Source organism: Typopeltis vanoorti, chromosome 8 (assembly GCF_054136105.1).
Source record: "Typopeltis vanoorti isolate ZY-2024b chromosome 8, IOZ_Tvanoo_1.0, whole genome shotgun sequence".
Taxonomy (NCBI): domain Eukaryota; kingdom Metazoa; phylum Arthropoda; class Arachnida; order Uropygi; family Thelyphonidae; genus Typopeltis; species Typopeltis vanoorti.
The window spans coordinates 16,480,591-16,503,411 of record NC_143556.1 but is presented as its reverse complement, the minus strand read 5'-3'; the positions used below and the strand labels follow the sequence as shown (position 1 = coordinate 16,503,411).

The 22,821-nt window shown below is 36.8% G+C and overlaps 1 protein-coding gene across 1 annotated transcript in view; it reads left to right on the top strand.

Annotated features, from left to right (window-relative positions):
- Positions 1-2,709: 2,709 nt before the first annotated feature.
- LOC150103760 (calcyclin-binding protein) overlaps positions 2,710-22,821 on the top strand; it is a 116,904-nt gene continuing 96,792 nt past the window's right edge. Inside the window, exon 1 of the mRNA XM_090396531.1 lies at positions 2,710-2,849. Coding sequence (XP_090252657.1) covers positions 2,832-2,849 — 18 coding nt within the window. The 5' untranslated portion in view covers positions 2,710-2,831. The remainder of the gene's footprint in view (positions 2,850-22,821) is intronic.

Genomic DNA, 22,821 nt, shown 5'->3' with positions numbered 1-22,821 from the left:
CAATCTCCACTGGTAGCCAATCAGAGAGATAGCTGGCTCAAGGCTATCACTGATTCATCGGTATGCAATGAAGAAAGCGGCATGCTGGACATTAAATATTGTCTGAAAATAGTGTGGGTCGACGGTCGATTTTCTTGAGTTTACAGAACGGAAAACCCGAGTTTCCTGGAGAAAAAACCTGCTAGCCCGTGCCAGAGATCGACTAACTCGGGAAACGGTCGAAAATAGGCTTAGAAAAATTTCCTGTAGTCGGCGACTAGATTTGAACCACCAAATCCTTTCTTCATGCAGTCGAGCGCCATAGAGTGCAAACGCCACTTCTACTGAGCTATACAGGTTCCTATTATGTTAAAAATTATGCCCCAGAACTATCACCTATTCTGTATCACCTCTTTAATCTATGCCATGCCATTCAACTGGCATCTACCTGACAACACAGAAACAGGTCAAACATTCAGTCCATCTCAAAGAAAGGTGATAAAAGTCAACCAACGAACTACTGTCCAATTGCTTTCACTTCCGTTCTCTCAAAAATTATGGACAAGGCCATCAACAACCAACTGTTGAACCATCTAGAGACATACCAACTAATCAGTGACTAGCAGTATGGATTCCGCCACTTGTAATCTACAGCTGTTCTTCTTATTGTCACCACATAATTATGGACTCAAGCCATGGAGAAATTTGGAGAAACTCAAGTGTTTCAAAACCATTTAATCGGTTTTGACACAGGGATCTACTCACCAAACTGCCTTCCCATGGTCTTGCTTTCCCGCTCTACAACTGGATCGCCAACCTTCTCACTCGTCTCTCACTACGTGTCATTCCGAACTCCTTACTCTCCTCAGATTTCCCCACCAATGCAGGAGCATCCCAGGTTTCTGTTCTTTCACCCACTCTCTTCCTTTTGTATATAAACGACCTGCACTCACAGACTTCCAATCCCATCCATAGCTTTGCTGACGACAGTACACCCCATTCCTCCTTTTTTTCATTCGTCAAACATGTTAGTGTTCAAGTATTAGAATCCTCAAGATCTACCCAGTGGCGTCGCTTGAGCTTTTATCGCACAGCGCGGTCCCTGATTTTGCCGCCCCTCTCAATACATACGAAAAATACCACAAAAAGTCAAAACGAAGTAGAGGGAAATAAATTAAAACTATGTTTATTTTTGAAGTAAAACTTTAATTTCAAATTCTAAAATGTTATTTTCTTGCTTTTCTGTTAGCAAAATCGTCGATGGCATTGGCGAAGTCTTTTTGATAGTAATGTACGTAATTCTTAATCAATTTTATTTAAAAAAACTCCTCTCACAACTAGCAACATTTACAGTATTTGTGATGAAAATACGTAGTAGTATTACAATATTTGGAGTTGAGTTCACGAGACTGTATTTTTTTAGAATTAACTGCAAAAGTTCAAAAAAGTTCAGAGTACCGCCCGGGGAGGACCGCTCATTCCGCATCCCCTTAGCTACGCCACTGGTACCACGACCAGGGACCTGAACTCAGATCTACTAGCTAAATCCCAGTGAGGCAACGACAACCTTGTAAACTTCAATGCCACCAAAGCTCTGATCTCTTGCAAGAAGCTCGCATACCTGCGCCTTATCTTCAGTGATAGTGAGATATCCATACATGATCAGATTTCTCTTCTTGGACTGACTTCCATCTCCAATCTTTCCTGGTTCAACCATATTTCAAGTATAACTTCTGAAGTCATCAAAAAAGGTGTACTTTTTCGTTCAAAACACTACTTCACAGCTACTAATTGAATAGAAAGCCCAAAACCGCCCAAAGATAGAATATTGCTCTCGCATTTAAGGTGCACAAAATCCTCTCTGAGATTGCTCGATTGTATCCAGAAGACGGCAATCCCTCTAATTAATGATCCCTCTCTCACATACTCACTTCAACCCCACCCCTCTCTCTCTCTCTCTCTCTCTCTCTCTCATAGACGTTCAGTTACTGCCTTGTGCCTCTTTTACAGTTACTTTCATGGACAGTGCTCTGCTGAATTGGCCACTATTATTCTCCACTCTCCTTCAAATTCATTAAAACAGGAGTAAATGCTGACCAACCCTTTTACAGCCCATCTTAAAACTAACCAAATTCACTGCCTCATCTCTGATTCCATCTACTTCTGTCCTTTGGAACAGTCTTTCCTACTTTGCCTTCCCCAAAGATTACAACACTCAGCTGTTAAAGCAAAATGTGAACAGACACCTCAATTCTTCTATTCCTCTTGCCCACACACGGCACTAGTGTGCTATACTGTAGGTATTGTGACCTTTCGTGTGTGGACCATATATATATATATATATATATATATATGTAGAGAGATGATATATATATATATATATATATATATTATCTCTATATGTAGAGAGATGATATATATATATATATATATATATATATATATATATATATATATATATATATATATATATATATATATATATATATATATATATATATATATATATATATATATATATATATATATATATATTATCTCTATATATTAACTCTAAAGCGCAATTGTATTCTAACTTGATATCTAAATAAATCAGAGAGTAATTATCCTTCCTTTTAATAAGATCCAATTTCAAAATTTGAGGGTCATTTAGGTTATTTTTCATGGTTTTTAAGGTAATCTTTATTTTGAAATATTAGCCCTCTAGTGACAACATAATCAAACTAGTGTGCCGAAGATTCCAGATAGTTGAGCATCATTCTGTGTTGTGTAGTGGTATATTTTTGTGTATCGGCTTGGCTTAAACTCATTGATCTCTTTTAATTGAGGTTTGAACTTAGACAACGCTTAATATGTCTATGATTGCGGAAGTAAGTTTTATGGTTATATGAAAAAAAGACATACGATCTCCTTAAGTTTAGTGTAATTATGGCTTCTTATTTAACTATGTTTTAAGCTGTACTTGCTATAGTTCTTTATCCTTCAACCTGCATGAATATGCCGAGAGTGAAGCAGCATTTTACTTGATAACAATGTTATTTATTTAACTATTATTATTGTAATGTAGCTGAGAGATAAATTATCTACTGGAGTGAGAGGTGTACTGTCAAAACTTACCAACTACATTTTTCTTTGAATGTTTTCTAAACCACGTTTTTCATTGAGTATTCTTTCTAAATCAAACTTAACATATTGGTTTTTGAGCTTGCCCACTGTAGTTTAGTTGTGTCTAATGTTGCGATTGTTATGCATCTTGATTACTTTGAATTTGAGTCATGTGAAGCAGATTAAACGTTATAGAAACCACTGACGATTATTATCAGGGAATGAGCGGTAAGGTAGAAAGGCAGCTGTCCACTGAGGTTACTTGCAAAAAAAAAAAAAAGAAAAAAAAAAGTGAACGTATCTCTCGCATTTAAAGGGGAATGATTCCAAGTAACAAGACCTATAAACTATTTCAGAAATAGAACTAGAAATAATATAGGGTTCGTATTGCAATTGGAAGATGCATGAGTTCGATTCTCGTTGTGGCAAGAGGAATCCCTTATATGGGATTTCTCGATTAAGGGTGACATAGCTGTTCCAATACGGAGGTGGTAGGTATATATTATTATCCCAGATGTTCGTTTTTTCATGCCAAATACAGGCAAATCGCCTGAGTATATATGCAAATTAAAGACGGAAAATGCTATTAGGGACAGTAGATAGCATGTGAGTGTGTAGATAGTAACATTGTGTATAGATGGAGGATTAAATATAATAGTATGGACTATGGGTTGTGAGAAGTGGAGAGCCCTCCCGTGATGAGTCCGTGGCCTCACATAGAGTTGGTGCATAGTAATATTTTGATTGAATTGAACCTGTTCTGGGAGATTTTCTCTTTGGATTTGCAGGAAGAAAGTCAGTTATGTTTAACACATCTGCCTGCTTAATTCATAATAGGACATATTACACTACACAATGTATCTAGAGAATTTAATCTGCTATCTGCATGCCATCTATAAAGTATGCCATCCATAGCCCACCCATAGTATGTTTGTTTGTTAATTGGTTGTTGCTATAGGTTTAACACATCTGCCTGCTTAATTCATAATAGGACATATTACACTACACAACTTATCTAGAGTATTTAATTCTGCTATCTGCATGCCATCTATAAAGTATGCCATCCACAGTCCACCTATAGTATGTTTGTTTGTTAATTGGTTGTTGCTATAGGACAGAAGTTGTACATTAGTCAATTAGATCGAGTGCAATGTAAGTAATTATTTTGAGGGACTTCAACTTTGGATGCAGATTGGAAGGAGAAAAAGTTGCATGGGAAAAAGGAATTTCTGCACCTGAAACAGCATGTATTAGAGGGAACTTCGGGATTGAAAGTATTGGGTCTGGTAACATCATAGGATATGTCATTGTTGCACTGAATGAGTCTAAGGAAAGATATGCTAGATATTGTAGCTAGTTATTTGTGGGTCTCGTATGATGTTAAAAGAACAATTAAGAATGGATAAATTCAGATGGTAAGAAGATAGCAGAAGGAATAGGTGAAATAGTTACTGTGCATGAATTTCATCCAGGTGAAAATAGTATAGTGACATTCCAGAATAAAAGTAAATGAATTGGAGGTGCTTGTATGCTAATGTCAGAATATCATTGCGAATACTATCATGGGATCGGAGGGAATGTTGGCCTTTACACTGTAAAAAGGTTCAAGAGAATTGGCACTGCTTCTGACAAAGCTGTTTTAAAAGTTTCAGCTCTGGAAGGTACCAGTGAATAAGAGGCAGAATAGTTCCATAACATAAAGGAGGCTCTAAGATAGAGGCAGCAAATTATAGACAGATATCTCAGGTACAGTAGTTAAGGTGTTGGTCATAGGTGAAATTCAGGAATAGGTGGATAGGAATATCATATGGCTTTGTGATTGGGGTGGGTCCTGCCTTAGTAACTTTTTATGTGATTCACACCTACAGAAGGTTTGGAAATCTATAATACATTAGTATTGTGGTGAGCTAAGATTTTTTTATTTTTATAATTTTTTTTATTTTTATTCATGTTTTATATTTTATATGTAATCCAGAACCCTTGCTCTAGAAGCAGAACAAGGGAATAACATTTTTTTAGCCACATGGATAGGCTTATGTGTTCGTTAGACATGTTGTAATAGATTTCACAGTATGATATGAACACAGATGGATAAGAAAATAACTATTTATTAACTTAGAAACTATGGGTTCTCCCCCCCCCAGCCAATTTCTACATAGAACATCTGGAAAAATTAGCTATCAACACAGCCACTCTCAAACGTATTCTCTGGCTACGTTATGTTGATGATGTGTTTGCTATTTGGCAACATGGCTCAGACACATTGAATACATTTTTAGGGCATCTAAATAGCCAGCACCCTAAAATCCACTTTACAATGGAACTAGAAGCCAATGACTGCCTGCCCTTCCTAGACACACTGATCACATGTCTTCCAGAAGGTTCCTTATCATTTTCAGTTTATAGAAAACCCACACATACAGGGAGATACTTACACAAACAATCACACCATCACCCTTCTCAACAATATGGTATCTTAAAAACACTAACCCATAGAGCTAGAGCAATCTGTTCCAATGACATTGCTCTCGCTGCTGAACTTTCTCACCTACGTCACACCTTCTTAACCAATGATTATAATCCCCATAAGATAGATGATATACTAAATGCTACCCAGAAATCCCCTCTATCTACCACAAAATACATCAAGACTATCATCATTCCATACATTAAAGGCACATCTGAAAAGATATCTAGGGTGCTTAACAAACACCAACTATGCACAGTATTCAAACCTTATGTAAAATTAGCAAATCTCATCTGTTCACCTAAGGACAAATGCACTCCTTTATCACATCCAGGTGTTTATGAAGTGCCCTGTTCTTGCCATCACGCCTACTACGGACAGACAGGAAGAAATGTGGACATCCACCTCAGTGAACACAAAAAATATATTGAACACTTTCACTATGGCAAGTCAGGTCTGGCAGACCATGCTTTGGATACCCCTGCACACAGGATCAATTGGGAAGAAACAAAAGTAATGCACAGAAGCTTCTACAAGTCATAGAGGTTGTTCCTGGAATCAACAGAAGCCTTAAAACATACTCCAAACCTTAACAAGTATGGCTATATAAATCTATCAAAGATTTGGGAGACAGTCATCCTAAGACCAAATTAATATTTATTACTTTTATTTTATTTTATTTTTTAAAACTTTCTAAGACTATCATTTGGACTACTATTTCAAAACTTTGATTTTTTTTTTTTAACATAGATGGCGCCATATCAGGACTTTAGTTTTGTGTTGCACGCAGCAATTACTTATACTAGCCCCACTGTTACACCAGATTGTGGTTGTCTTGCTTTTGTAACAAACTTTTTTTTAGCCATTTCAGGCCTTCATTAAGCAAGAAAGTGATCTTCTCACACCAAGCAGTGAAATTCTTCAACCTGAAGACATTCATACCTACAGTGGGATTTCAATCCATAGCTTGTTTGTTGGGGAGTGGGTACACCATCCACTCAGCTAGCCAGACTTACATGCTCACTTAATAAAGGAAATGGCCTATTACATTGATTCCGCTGGACATTTCAGAGGTATTCAAGAGAATACCTCTTGAATGTGGAACTTCCTGTGGAACTCTTCTGTAAATTGGAGTAAATGGATATGAATATGAAGCTGGTGACTGATGGACATATCAGAGCAGCATAAGATGAAGCAGAATCCAAGAGAAGACAAATAATCATTGGTGTTCTATACTTGGGATGTCACTTTTTAATTTATACATTAATGATATAGGGACTGATGAGAAATATCCCATTCTTTGTAGATAAAGTATGCAATAAACATTAGTTAATAAAGGGTAGAGCAATTGTTCTGAATATCCTAAGAACCAGCATTCCCTTTTTGAGAACAAGTATTTTGTAACCCCTTTTATTATGAAATAGAATTCATATGTTATTTAACATGCCTATACTCATAATGTCCTGATGCCAGTAGTATGTTCTAATTTTCATATAAGAGAAAGGTAAGTAATTTATAATATGTAATAGTTTTTATTAAATAACTACAGGCAGCACAGCTTTGTTTTTATTCTGCACCACACACACATATATACACACAAATAAACTGATATATACAGTTGACTCTTGAACAACTAGGAGTTAGGGGTGTTGAGTCCCTGCGTTTTTCGAAAATCTGCGTATAACAATAGCCTACTGAAGCCTCACCAATAACATAAACAGTCAATGAACACATATGTTATATGGTGTGTATCAGACCTCTGATATATATATATATATATATATATATATATATATATATATATATATATATATATATATATATACATAGATATATATTTCTCGATTTACAGAAAGCTACCCACACCAACAGATATCTCCACGGTCACTCCTATCATCATTCTCAAAAGTTTGGAATCATTTCTACACTAGGACATCTTGTGTAGAGGCTTTACTAGGACATCGTGCTCACTCTCTTCTTGATGATGAGATAGAACTTAATAAAGAACTCAATTTTCTCAGGTCTGCTTTTCAACTAAATGGTTATTCACAAAAAACATTTGACAAATTTTTATTAAATCCACCCACTTGCAATAATGAAGAGACCAATAGGGTGAAAGGTAATATTTCTATATCATACATAAGCTCTGTCTCACCCAAATTAGCCAAGGCTCCTAGGAAATACAGCATAAGAACTTTATTTACTCCTCTTCCAAAAATCCGCTCCTTAGTGAGCCATCCGAAATCCAGACATCACAACCTTAAATATCCTGGTGTTTACCAGATTTGGTGCAACTGTGATATACCAAACACTTTGACCAAACAGAAAAATCGATCGAGTTACACATTGAAGAACATAAGAGAGACGTCAGTTACAGCAGAACGCGAACTAGTGCTTTGTTTAGTCATGTTCTGTTCTCGGCCGATTCTAATGAAGAAAACCTTAGCCATACAGTTCTATGGGACAAATCTGATAACATTTTCCATTGCCAGGATGAATTAGAAAGAAAGATAATAGAATCAAAAGAAATTATTCTCAACCTCCTACATCTCAATACCTCGCTTACCTCAGTCCTGTCAAAAGTAATGGAAAAAGTCATCAATTCCAAACTCCTACACTATCTTGAAGACACTCACCAAATAAATGACCACCAGGGATTCCGACACTGCCAATCAACAGGAGATCTACTCACATACGTCACCTATCTCTGGACAAATGCTATGGAGAGGTTTGGCGAATCTCAAGTGGTTGCACTAGATATCTACAAAGCCTTTGACCGCATCTGGCACAAAGGCCTACTAGACAAACTACCATCATTCAGTCTGACCCAGGACTTCTGTAGTTGGATTGCCAGCTTTCTGTCTGGACGCACACCGTGTGTGTGTGATGGTGGACGACTCCCTATCCTCTCACCATTCAATTAATGCTGGGATCCCACAAGGTTCTGTCCTCTCACCAACCCTTTTCCTGCTATATAGCAATGACCTACTGCAATTGACCTCCAACCCAATACACAGTTTTACAGACGACAGCACACTACACTCCTTGCTTGCATTTGATAAACCTTACCCTACACAACTCACCTCAACCTACAGAACATCAACCACCCTCAACTCCGATCCCAAAGCCATCCTACAATGGTGTTCGGATAACCTCATAAATTTCAATGCCAATAAAATCCAGTTCTGTACTATTCCATAAAAAAATGAACCATTTTTTCCCAGTATCCTCTGACGATACCCAAATTTCCAGACAGTTTGAGATCTTGCTTTTTGGAATCATCCTCACATCAAACCTCTCCTAGCATAAACATATCACAACCATTGCATCCTCAGCCTCAAAAAAACTAGGATTTCTCTTTCGCTCGAGATGTTAATTCACCCCCGAACAGCTATTAACATTATACAAATCACAAATCCGCCCAGCTATTAAAAAAAAAAAAAAAAAAAAAAAAAAAACAACCTGAGTCACAACCTTTCAGACTGTCATTGTGCTACAATCAAATACTGGCATTCACGAGATGCTATATGCATGCATATGCCCAACAATGAAGCCAACGAAGGAACAGTTTTGAATGCGCAGGCTTCAACGTTTCTACGTTGAATATATATATACACACTAACTTTCCATGTTGTTTACAGTTATCTCCTCTAGGTTTTACTGGTTATTTTTTTTTTTTTGTAATGTGCACGTGAAGAAAGCTGATACAAGCTGAAACTAGTTGTGCTATTAAACTTTGTTTTCATTTTTTTCGGTTTGTAGTCATTCAGTATTTAATATATATATATATATATATATATATATATATATATATATATACACACCACATTCTTACAATAAAGTAAGCTAGAGGAAAAAAAAATTTAATAAACAAAATCATAAAGAAGTAAAAAAACGTTTCTATGTTGAATATATATATACACTAACTTTCTGTGTTGTTTACAGTTATTTCCTCTAGCTTTTACTGGTTATTTCTTTTGTAATATGCACCTGAATAAGGCTGATGCAAGCTGAAACTAGTTGTGCTATTAACTTTCTTTTCATTTTTCTTGGTTTCTAGTCATACAATATTTAATATATATCTCTTCTTCTTCTTCTCTTCCGTCTAAGACGGGTTGAGTCTTCTCTTGAGCAGGATCTTCCAGTCTTCTCTATTCCTTGCTGTTCGAAAAAGTTCCTTATATGTTCTGCATCCCGAGATGTTCTTTATTAATTTCAGCCAGGTAATTCTTGGTCTTCCGGGTCTTCTTTTTTCAGTTGGAAAAGTATTGATTAGGACGTTAGGAAGTCTGTCTGCGTACAGCGTGTCCAAACCATCTCAGTTGTTGTTTTCTAATTTTTTCTATTATTGTCTTTTTATACAATAGTTCTTGTCTGACTGTGATGTTTGTTTTCTTTTCTATCCAACTTGTTCTATTTATTTTTCCTAAGCATTTCATTTCAAATGCCAGCAGTTTTTTCTCCTCTCTTTTTTTAACTGTCCACGCTTCTGCTCCATAGATGACTGTTGGTATAATTATTGCTTCATATAATTTGATTTTGGCTTGCTTAGATATCTTGTTTGTTTTCCAGATTTTCTGTAATTTTCCCTTGGTGGTCCATCCTATCGCTATTCTGTGTTTGATTGTTTTCAGTTCATCTGTTGTTTCTGTTAGTTTTGATCCAAGGTATATGAAGTTGTCTACTTGTTCTATTTGTTTTCCGTTTTGGGTGGCTGAGATGGTAGTTCTGTTCCTCCCTATTTTCATCACTTTTGTCTTTTGTATATTTATTGTCATGTCATATGTTTTACAGGTTTCGTTTAGCTTGTTGATCAACTTTTGTAGTTCATTTGGGGTTCTTGCAAGAAGGACGAGATCATCTGCATATTTGATATTATTTATGTTTAAAACGTTGACATTGATTCCAGGCTCATTGTCTATTGCCTTCTTTACAACTTCTTCTAGATATATGTTGAATAGGCATGAGGATAATGGGCATCCTTGCATTACTCCTTTTTGGATCTCTATGGGTTCTGTTGTGAGTGTGTCCTTTTTAATTATTGCATTTGTCTTAGAGTAATATTTTATCAGAAACTGTATTATATGTTTGTCTATTGCTTTTTCTAGTAGAATTTTAAGAAGGATTTCTCTGTTGATGTTATTGAAAGCTTGTTTAGTCCACAAAACAACAATATAGTTCTTTATGGTCTTCCCAGCTGGGCTCTGCTAGTTTGTGCAATGTGAAAATTTGGTCTATTGTTGAATAGTTTCCTCGGAAACCAGCTTGTTCTATGCCTATCATTTCATCGTAGGTGTTTTTTAATCTATTTTGTATAATTCTTATGAATATTTTATATCATTTCTTCGTAGGTGTTTTTTAATCTATTTTGTATAATTCTTATGAATATTTTATAGGTGTGAGGGAGTAAATTGATTGGTCTGTAATTTCTGCAGTCTCTTTTGTCTCCTTTCTTGTATATTGGGATGATCTTTCCAGTTCTCCAGTCATCTGGGATCTCTCCTGTTTGTAGTATTTTATTGAATAGGGTTGTTAAATATTCTATTGATATGCTGCCTCCATATGACCACAGTTCAGTAGGAATAGTATCAATGCCTGGTGCTTATATTGTTTTTCATCTGTTTTATTGCGTATCTAACTTTTTGTAAAATTTTTGGGTGATCATTATTTTCTTCTATTGTTGGCATTGTAGTTTTGTTTCCTTGGTGGAAGATAGTCTTAAAATGGTTTGACCAGATTTTTCTTATATATTCAATATTCCTGGTTTCAGTCATCTTATTGTTTATCATTGTTACTGCTTTTGCTGAGAATGCCTTTGTAATTTCTCTTACAGTATCATGGAAGACTTTTAGGTTGTTTTGTTGGTATGCTTCTTGGCATTTCTTAGCTTTTTCTTCTAACCATTTTTCTTTGGCTTTTTTGCATAGGTTATCAACTTTATTTTTTAGTGCTCTGTATTTTTTTCTATTCTCTTCATTGTTTTGTTGGTTTACAAGTATCTTGGCCTCTCTTTTCACTTCTATGGTAGCTATGATTTCTTGGGTTATCCACTGTTTGTTTATTTTGGGTTTGGGACCTAGAGTGTCTTTTGTAATTGATAACACTGTTTCTTTTCCTTCTTCTTCCCAGTATTTTCCGCTGTTCTGGAAGATTTTATATATGTATAATATATATATATATATATATATATATATATATATATATATATACACGGTGTCCCAAAATTCACGCAAGATTTAGAGGCATTTGTGCAGTAAAGTGTTGCCAACGAGAAAAAAGACAGCGTGACAGCTGACAGTTCAGGGTTATTAAAAATGGAGCGCTACACGAAAGAACAACGCATTTTCATCGTTGAACAATATTTTAAAAATAATGAAGGTTTGGCAGCTACAGTTGGCAATTTTCGTACAAAATATGGTCGGAATAGTGATTTAACTATATCAACTGTGAAAAGGTTAATTAAAAAATTCAAGGAAACTGGATCAATTAGTGATCTTGTACACTCTGGCCGTCCTTCAACAAGTCGTTCAACAGAAAACATCGAAGCAGTTCGTGAGAGTGTTGCTGAGAGTCCAGGAACATCAATTTGGCACCATGGTCTTGAATTGGGCATTTCGAGAAGCTTTCTACAGCGTATTCTCACGAAAGATTTGCATCTTTATGCTTACAAAGTTCAATTGACTCAAGAACTGAAGCCTACTAACCACACACACAGCGAAGAGAGTTCGTTGGATGGATTATGGAACAACAACAAGTGGATGCTTAATTTTCAAACAAAATCCTCTTCAGCGATGTGCTCATTTTCATCTTGATGGCTTCATTAATCGACAAAATTGTTGCATTTGGGGTTCAGAAAATCCACGAGTGATTGTTGCGGAACAAATGCATCCACAACGTGTCACTGTTTGGTGCAGATTTTGGGCTGGAGGCATCATCGGTGTATTCTTCTTTGAAAATGTGGCTGGTAAGGCAATCACAGTTAATGATGCTCGCTATCGCGACATGATAAACCAATTTTTTGTGCCTAAATTGCAAGATATGGATGTGGACGACATGTGGTTTCAACAAGACGGTGCCACATGCCATACAGTCTGAGAAACAATTCAATTATTGCATAAGTCATTTCCTGGTTGTGTAATTTCCTGTTTTGGTGATCAGAATTGGCCGCCCAGATCATGTGACTTAATGCCGTTGGACTTTTTTCTTTGGGGTTTTTTGAAGTCTAAGGTTTATGCCAACAAGCCCACAACCACCCACATTAAAGGAGGAAATTGAGAGCTGTATCAACGAAATTCAGCCACATTTATGCAAAACGGTCATGGAAAATTTCGACAAAAGAGTGCGTATGTGCCAGCCAAGCCGTGGATGCCATTTACCTGATATGCTATTCCATCCATAACCCTATACTGTATATGTTATGAATCAATAAGAAATTACAATTTTTAATTAAAAACCTGTGTTTTCTATCAAAATTACTACTTGTGTGAATTTTGGGACTTCCTGTATATACACGCCACATTCTTACAATAAAGTAAGTTAGAGGAAAAAAAAATTTAATAAACAAAATCATAAAGAAGTAAAAAAACGTTTCTATGTTGGATATATATATACACGCTAACTTTCCGTGTTGTTTACAGTTATTTCCTCTAGGTTTTACTGGTTATTTCTTTTGTAACGTGCACCTGAATAAGGCTGATACAAGCTGAAACTAGTTGTGCTGTTAAACACTGTTTTCATTTTTCTTCGTTTCTAGTCATTCAATATTTTTTAAAATGTGTGTGTGTGTGTGTGTGTGTATACATACACACTATATTCTTACAATAAAGTAACCTAGAGAAAAAAAAAAACGTTATTAAACGAAATCAAGAAGTAAAAATACATTTATGATACTGTACTGTATTTATCGATACTGTAAGTCTACGTCATCTGTTTACAAGATGAATGGTCTGTCTTTCAGTACCTACATCAATGTTATTATTATTACGGGCAAATCCAAGAAGTCCATAGACTCATCGAGGAAGGCCTAACATCATGTCAAGAACAACTATTCGACATTCACATCTATCATACTTCACCATGAACTCATTTACAGTCGTGGCACCCACAACAGATTCTGGCAGCTTATTCCACTCATTCATCAATTATTATTATTATTATTATTGTTCCGGGAAACTCCAAGGAGTCGACAGACTCATCGAGGGAGGCCCTAACATCATGTCTGGAACAACTATTCAACATTCACACAGTATCTATCATATCTTGCCTTGAACTCATTCACGGTCGTAGCACCCACAACAGACTCTTGAAGCTTATTCCACTCATTCACCACTCTCCAAGTAAAAAAACCTAGCTCTAACACCCTTGTCAACCACGCTCTTGCCCAGCTTCCGTGCATGGCCCTTAGTCCTCCCACCACCATTCATATTTTCAAAAATATCTTCTGGATCAATCTTATAAAAACCCTTCAGTAATTTGAATGTCTCAATCCTATCACCCCTCCTTCGCCTATCGTCCAATTTCTGCAACCCACAAATCTTCAACCTATTCTCATAAGGTTCATTCCACAGACCTGCTATCATCTTGGTCACTCGTCTCTGGACCCTCTCCACCACGAAGAAACCCTGGTGCCCATAGCTGGGCACAGAAGTCCAGATGGGGGTCTTATCAAGGCTCGATACAGAGGAACAACTTGTTTGTCTCTGCATGTTAAAGTATTTTTCATAAGCCAAGTGATTTGGTGAGCTGTTTTAGTCACTTTTGCAATGTGTCCCCTAAACTTCAACTCCCTATCCACCAGCACTCCCAAATCCCTGGCCTCATCAATCTCCTGGAGTACGGTTCCACCAATGCGATATACTGCTGCTATTCTTTTCACCCAAAGTGCATAACCTTACACTTTGCCACAATAAACTGACATCCATTTTTCCTAGCCCAGTTCTCCAAACTATCCAAATCATCCTGTAAAATTTTGACATCCTGTGCACTCACAATTGCTCTACCCAACTTTGCATCATCAGCAAACAAGTGAACACTTCCTCTCAAATCCTTTCCAATATCATTGATGAACAAACTGAAAAGCAGTGGTCCAAGAACAGAGCCCTGCGGCACTCCACTAGTCACAAGACATCTTTTTGACTCCACTCCTGAATAAACCACTCTCTGGTATCTCTCCTTCAACCACCCTCCTATCCATCTTACCAACCCTATATCTATACCCATCTGCTCCAGTTTACTGATTAGGGTTCCATGTGGTATCCTGTCAAAGACCTTGGCAAAGTCCAGTAGTATCACTGTAAACCCATTACCCCTATCCAGTTCAGCCGTCACTGTGTTATAAAACATGAGCAAGTTACTGAGGCATGATCTACCCTTCACAAAACCATGTTGTCCCCCATACAATATCCCATTTTCATCTATCCAATCCTGTATTCTTTTCTTGACTAATTTCTCTAAGACCTTGACAATGATTCCTGATATGCGAATCGGTCGGTAATTAACAACAGCAGTCTTGGAACCACCTTTATGCAGTGGAACTATTTTCCCCTACTTCCACCCGCTCGGGACTAACCCAGACCTGAGACTCAAATCAAACAAAATGGTCAAGGGTACTGACAATTCTTTAGCTGCTTCTCGTACTACACGAGCTGGTATACCATCCAATCCCACAGATGTATTGACATTGAGGTTATGCAATAGACTACTCACCTCCACTTCATTCACCACAATTCCCGTATAATCTACTGGTTTATTCGTTTCTGCAATGTCACCACCTGGATGATATATTCTTGCAAAGTGCTCACTCAGTAACTCATCTATCTCAACTGATTCAGTTAACTCCCTACCATCGGCATTCTTTAAAATCATTCTGCCATGTACATTTTTCCTTTTACTTGCTACATATCTAAAAAACTGTTTAGGATTCTCTTTAGCCTGCATGGCCAATGTTCTTTCGTAATCCTTTTTTGCTTTTCTTACCACACTCGTTACCCTTCTGGCCTGCGCTTTATACCGTTCATGTGCCTGCCGGTCACTTTTCTCCTTAAATTCCCTCCATAGTTGTTTCTTTTTTTGCAGCTCAAGCTTAATGGTGTTATTCATCCATTTAACCCCTACTTGATTTATTATTGGGACTCTAGATATACAGTCAGCCATTGCTTCATGCAAGCACTTCTTAAACACCTCCCATGCACTATCAACTTCTAGTCCTTGCAGTTGTACATGCCATGGCACTGAGCCAATCAAACTCCTAAGCTTGTCATACTTTCCAGCCCGATAATTTCACATGTACCCTGTCTTAATTGAAAATTCTACACCTTTAGCCACCTCCCAAGTCAAGACCCTATGATCACTCTCACCGATTGGTGGCAATGTGGTCATATTTGTTACAGCCAAATCCTCAGATGTAATTACTAGGTCAAGCACTCTCTGACCCCTAGTATTTTCCATTACATGCTGTCGCAGATAGTTATCCCTTAATAACCGCATAAAATCCAATTCCTTCCTCCCGTGTGTCCTCTCCTCACTCCAATCAATGCGACCATAGTTGAAATCTCCCATAATAATCACCCACTCATTTCTTCTAGTTGCTTGTGCATACTGTCACCACCATCTTTTCCATCACCTGATCTATAGCCGCACCCAATTGTATATTTAGTTCTGCTAGCCATAATCTCACACCAAATGGCCTCAAATGTGCTCTTTTCTCTATCCTGCAATTCAACTTCTATTCTCCTTGGCTGCAGCTCATCAGCTATCATGAACAATATACTCCTCCCCCCATTTTATTCTCCCTGTCATTCCTGAACACACTATACCCATCACATTCAATCCCACTAGCTATATCATCTACAATCAGCCATGTTTCACTAGTATCAATCACCTGTGGTCTGGATCACTCTCCAAGAAAAAAAACGTAGCTCTAACACCCTTGCTAACCACTCTTGCCCAGCTTCCATGTATGGCCCCTAGTCCTCCCACCACCAATCCTATTCTCAAAAATATCTTCTGAATTAATCTTATATAAACCCTTTAGTAATTTGAATATCTCAATCATATCACCCTTTTCTGCCTATTAACCAATTTCTGCAACCCACAAATCTTTAACCTGTTCTCATAAGGTTCATTCCATAGATCTGCTGTCATCTTGGTCACTTGTCTCTGGATCCTCTCCATCTCTTCGCCATCCATAAGAAACCCTAATTAAAAGAAACACACATATTAACCACAGTGAAAATGATTTAATTGTAAATATTTCATCCTAAGTATCTTAATACATCATCAGTACAGTAGTTTAAAACAATGATAGGAATAACATACAGCTAGGGTGCATGATTACAATAGAATCTCATTAAACATGCGTAACATGCTATAGAAGTAAAAAAAAAAAAAAAATTTTTTTAACACAATTTTGTATGACAATTTCCCATACTTTAAGAATAGTAAGAACGTCGTTTCGGTTTAAGTTTGGTCTGTGTAGTAGAGCTTCAGAACTTTCTTTGTATAAACGTTCATGTTTATATAAAGATCTATGTAAAAGTTTAGACTTTTCCCAATGGATCCTATGGTTTGGATTTTCAGTACCATGTTGAGAGAGGCTAGATTTCTGCAGTTTAAAAAGAGGAATGTGGTCTTGATGTTCCGAGATGCATTTCTGAACAGACCTACCTGTCTGTCCAAAGTAAGACAATTTGCATGAGCATGGAATCTCATAAATGCCACGCAACATCAAAGGTGAGAGTTTGTTCTTAGGAAAAGGTAACAAGTTGTAAATTTGGTTGATAGGTTTGTGAGTAGTGGCAAAATTGTATTTCTTCATAATTTTTGAAAAATGTTCAGAGATGCTTTTGAAATAAGGTATGGGAATCCTATGGACTTCTTCCAGTCTGGCCTGATGTGGGGAGAAGTGACTGATGTTTTTTGAGTTGTTTTAGGATTATATCCATTTAGGATGGCTGTATTTTTGATTACTTCCCCATGATAAGACCCCATCTTGACTACTGTATCCAGATCTGAGCCCCTGGGTTTCTTCTTAATGGGGAGGAGTTAGAGAGGATCCAGAGACGAGTGACCAAGATGATAGCTGTGGTGGCAAAATTGTATTTCTTCATAATTTTAGAAAGACGTTCGGAGATGCCTTTAACGTAAGGTATGGGAATCCTATGGACTTCTTCCTGTCTGGTTTGATGTGGGAAGAAATGACTGATGATTTTTTGAGTTGTGTTAGGATTGTATCCATTTAGGATGACTGTATTTGCCACTACTTACAAACCTATCAACCAAATTTACAACTTGTTACCTTCTCCTAAGGACAAACTCTCACCTTTGATGTTGTCTGGCGTTTATGATATTCCATGCTCATGCAAATTGACTTACTTTGGACAGACAGGTAGGTCTGTTCAGAAATGCATCTCGGAACATCAAGACCACATTTGTCTTTTTAAACCGCAGAAATCTGGCCTCTCTCAACACGGTATTGAAAATCCAAACCATAGCATCCATTGGGAAAAGTCTAAACTTTTACATAGATCTTTATATAAACATGAATGTTTATACAAAGAAAGTTCTGAAGCTCTACTACACAGACCAAACTTAAACCGAAACAACGTTCTTACTATTCTTAAAGTATGGGAAATCGTCATACAAAATTGTGTTAAATATTTTTTATTTATTTTTATTTCATTTTATTTATTTTTACTTCTTTAGCACGTTAAGCACGTTTAATGAGATTCTATTGTAATCATGTGCTCTAACTGTATATTATTCCTATCATTGTTTTAAACTACTGTACTGATGATGTCCTAAGATACTTAGGATGAAATATTTACAGTTAAATAATTTTCACTATGGTTAATACGTGTGTTTCTTTTAATTATGATCGCACCACAGGTTTCGTTATTTAAAAAAAAATAAGAAGCCCTGGCACTCATATCTGGGCACAGTAGTCTATGTGCGGTCTTATCAATGCGCGATACAGAGGGAACAATAACCTGTTTGTCTCTGCTTGTTAAAGTATTTTTCAGCAACCAGCTGATTTAGCCACTTTTGCGATGTGTCCCCTAAACTTCAACTCCCTATCCACCAACACTCCCAAATCCCTGGCCTCATCAATCTTGTGGAGTACAGTTCCACCAATGTGATATACTGCTGCTAATCTTTTCACCCCAAAATGCATAACCTTACATTTTGCCACATTAAATTGACATCCATTCTCCTTAGCCCAGTCCTCCAAACTATCCAAATCATCCTGCAAAATTTTGACATCCTGTGTACTCACTATTGCTCTACCCAACTTTGCATCATCAGCAAACAAATGAACAGTTCCTCTCAAATCATTTCCTATATCGTTAATGAACAAATTGAACAGTAGTTATTCAAGAACAGATCCCTGTGGCACACTACTAGTCACAAGCCATCTTTTGGACTCTACTCCTGAATAAACCACTCTCTGATATCTCTCCATCAACCACCCTCCTATCCATCTCACCAATTCTATATCCATCCCCATATGCTGCAGTTTACTGATTAGAATTCCATGTGGTATCTTGTCAAAGACCTTAGCAAGGTCCTGTAGAATCACTAAACCATTCATGATGGCACTGATTTCTCTCTTAATCCATATGAATTTATTCAATTGACTTCTTACCACACCAGCTTTTGTTGATTCTGTTGTGATGATCAATCAAAACGCTGTAGATGTTATGTGTATTACTAACACTAGATAGCAAAAATGAAAAGATAACCTGAAAAAGAAATTATTCACATTTATTTATAGGTACAACGATTTTTGCATTGATAATGAAGGAACAATATGAATTCTTTATGGTAGCATAGTGCAATCGATACAATTTTTATGCGGTAGCCTAGTCTATACACTAATGAATGAATTGTTATAAAATTTTTATCATCATCATTATCTAATTCCTGGCATGTACACACAAGGGGGGTGTACAGGATATGATAGTTCTACATGAAAAATTTATATCAGTGCTAATTTCCTATCTACAATTTTCCTCCAAATCAGTCTGTTACTTGTCAAGACTCCAATATTATCATATCTTATATTTCTATCGTCTAAGGCACATTGTACCGCATCAATCCACCTATATCTCTTCCTCTGGATCTCTTTCCTGCCAACCTGGCAGAGAACACTTGTTTTGCTAATCTTTCATCACCCATTCTGTTGAACTGACCATACCACCTGAGATTAGCTCTGCTAACACATTCCTAGATGCTGACAATATCAAATTCTTTCCTGATATCATCGTTTTTAATGATATTGCCATTGATGCCATCTGTTCACGCCTATAATCTTTCTCAGGACTCTCATATCTGCGGTCTCTAATCTATGGTCAAGTGTTTTGCTTCTGACCCAACTCTCAGATCCATAAGTTAAAATTGGTGTGAACACCGTCGTGTATACAGCTAATTTAGTGTTCCGACTAATTTCTCTCTTATTCCATATGAATTTATTCAATTGACTTCCTACCATACCAGCTTTTTTAATTCTGTTGTCTATTTCCATATTTAATTTACCATCTTCAGTAAAAATCTTGCTTAAGTAGCTGAAATGTTTTACTTGTTCCACAGGTAACCCGTTCACAACACAGTTGACATTTTCAACAATTCTACTTATTTTAGTTGTCTTTTTAATGCTGACCTTCATATCCAAATCTATTACAACAGTTATTCAATTTAGTCAGGGAATCTTGCAAACTTGTAGCTGATTTATTTAGAAGTGTAACATCGTCTGCATAAAGCAAAGAGCTGACATTAACATCTTCAATTTTGATTTCATATTTAATACCACTTTCCTTCATAATTGGATCCATATAGATAATGACTAACAGAGGGGATAATATACATCCTTGTCTCACACCAGATTTAACATTAAACCATCTCCCTGTACTTCCTTCAATTCTAACTGCTGACTTACAACTCAAATACAAACTTAGTATTGCTTGATATAATGCTTCATTGATACCATATAACTGTAGCGTATTGAATAGCTTCTCTCTTGGCACCTTGTCATATGCCTTTTCCAGAATGACAAAACTTAAATACAGGTCTTTGTTATATTCCCATGCTTTCTCAACTAATTGTCGTAAAGTGAAGATTTGATCCTGACAGCCTCTATTTGGCCTGAATTCAGCTTTTCTTCACCAAACTTTTCTTCCACAATTCTTCTCAACCCGTTTCTCAAGTATACTGGCATAAATCTTACCAGGAACACTCAGTAGGGAAATACCTCTGTAATTCTCACATTCTGTTTTATTTCCCTTTTTATATATGGGTACTATGAGAGCTCTACTCCAATCATCGGGAATTCTTCACTCTATTCAGGCCTACTGAACTATGCAGTGCAGCCACTGTAAGACTTTTATTCCACCATACTTCAGCATTTCTGATCGATAATCATCTACTCCTGCTGCCTTTCCACATTTCGAGCCTTTGATGGCTTTTTCTACTTCAAGTATGGAAATGTATTCTGCACTGTATGCCTGTTGAGTGTTATTTACTCCAATCATCGGGAATTCGTCACTCTATTCAGGCCTACTGAACTATGCAGTGCAGCCACTGTAAGACTTTTATTCCACCATACTTCAGCATTTCTGATCGATAATCATCTACTCCTGCTGCCTTTCCACATTTCGAGCCTTTGATGGCTTTTTCTACTTCAAGTATGGAAATGTATTCTGCACTGTATGCCTGTTGAGTGTTATTTACTACTGTGCTATCACTGCTTGTTTCATTTAGAAATTTTTCAAAGTAATTACTCCATACTTCAAGGATATCTTTTTCTCCCGTTTTTATGTTACCTTTATCATCGCTCACTCCTTTTACACACTCTTTCCTCCATTTCTAAGCTTCTTCAACAACCTCCAGAATATTTTGCCACCTTCTTGATATTTATTTTCTATGTTCCTTCCAAAGTCCTCTCATTACTTTTGTTTATCTAGTTTTAGACAGTGTTTAGCTTTCTTACATTTGTCTCTGTATTCTCTAAGAGCACAAGCTGATTTATTTGCAAGGAACCTTTGATATGCTTTCTTCTTTTCCTTCACTGTCTCTTTAACTTCCTGTATCCACCATTTGAGTACTGATTTTTCTCATATCCTTGCAGACAACATCACCACATGCCTCTCTGGCTGAATCAATCAGGGTTTTCTTCAACGCTTGTTACTGAATTTCCAAGATTTGGTTCCTGTTCTCAAACTCTTTCATTTTTTCTTCAATAATCTTTGTGTATTTTAGTCTACAGTTCACATCTGAGAGCTGTTCAACTTTTATTTGCTTTAAAACTTTCTTACATGTTATTCTCTTCAATATGAAATTCAGTTTTATCTTGCTCAAGACTAAATAGTGATCGCTTCCAATTTCAAATCCTCTGTACACTCTGGTGTCCTGCACCAGGGAGAAAACATCACTATCAACAATAACATAGTCAATGAGACTTTTCTTATTCTTTGCCTCTTCTCTCCGTGTGAATTTTTGCACATTTTTATGTTGGAACATGGTGTTAATAATAACCAGTCCATGGCCTGAGCAGAAATCCAACAGGTATTTGCCATTATTATTAGCTTTGCTCTTTTTTGCAAATTGTCCCAAAATATTTTTGTATATCTGACAATCATTTCCTACTCTGCTATTTAGATCCTCAACAAGCACCAACTTTTCCTTTTTCATTGTGTCAGTTGCTTTCTCTAAAGACTCAAAAAATACCTCCACTTCTACCTTAGTAGAACCTTCTGTGGGACCATAGGCACAAATAAGTCTCATTGTCCAGTTTCCCATTCTGATAGTTGCCCACATCAATTTTTAGACTGCCCGCTATTCAAGAAGATTAGCCTTGCATTTAGTGTTGAATACCATGGTTACTCCTTCTTTTCCTTGATTGTCATTGCCTGAATATAACATTTTGTATTTATCGCTGAAAAAGATCTCGCCAGTTTTTTTTCGTTTTTGTTTCAGTCACCCCTATTATGTCAATCTGGTACTTATCTAATTCCTCGGCTAGCTCCATTTCTTTGCCATTCAGGCTTCTTATGTTGATGGTACCGATCTTTAACTCTGGTGATGTTGAGTTGGGTTGGTGTTTTCAGATTTGTTCCAGTAGCTGACTTTTTGCTGTTCGCTCTGGTTCCCTGGCAAAAACAGCGGGGTTCTTGTGGAACCAGGCGATGCCCCAGCCGACATGAAATTTTATCATGTTGTACCATCATTTTTTATTTTGGTTTAAGCCAATAAGAATACAGTTTGCACCACGAGAAGGT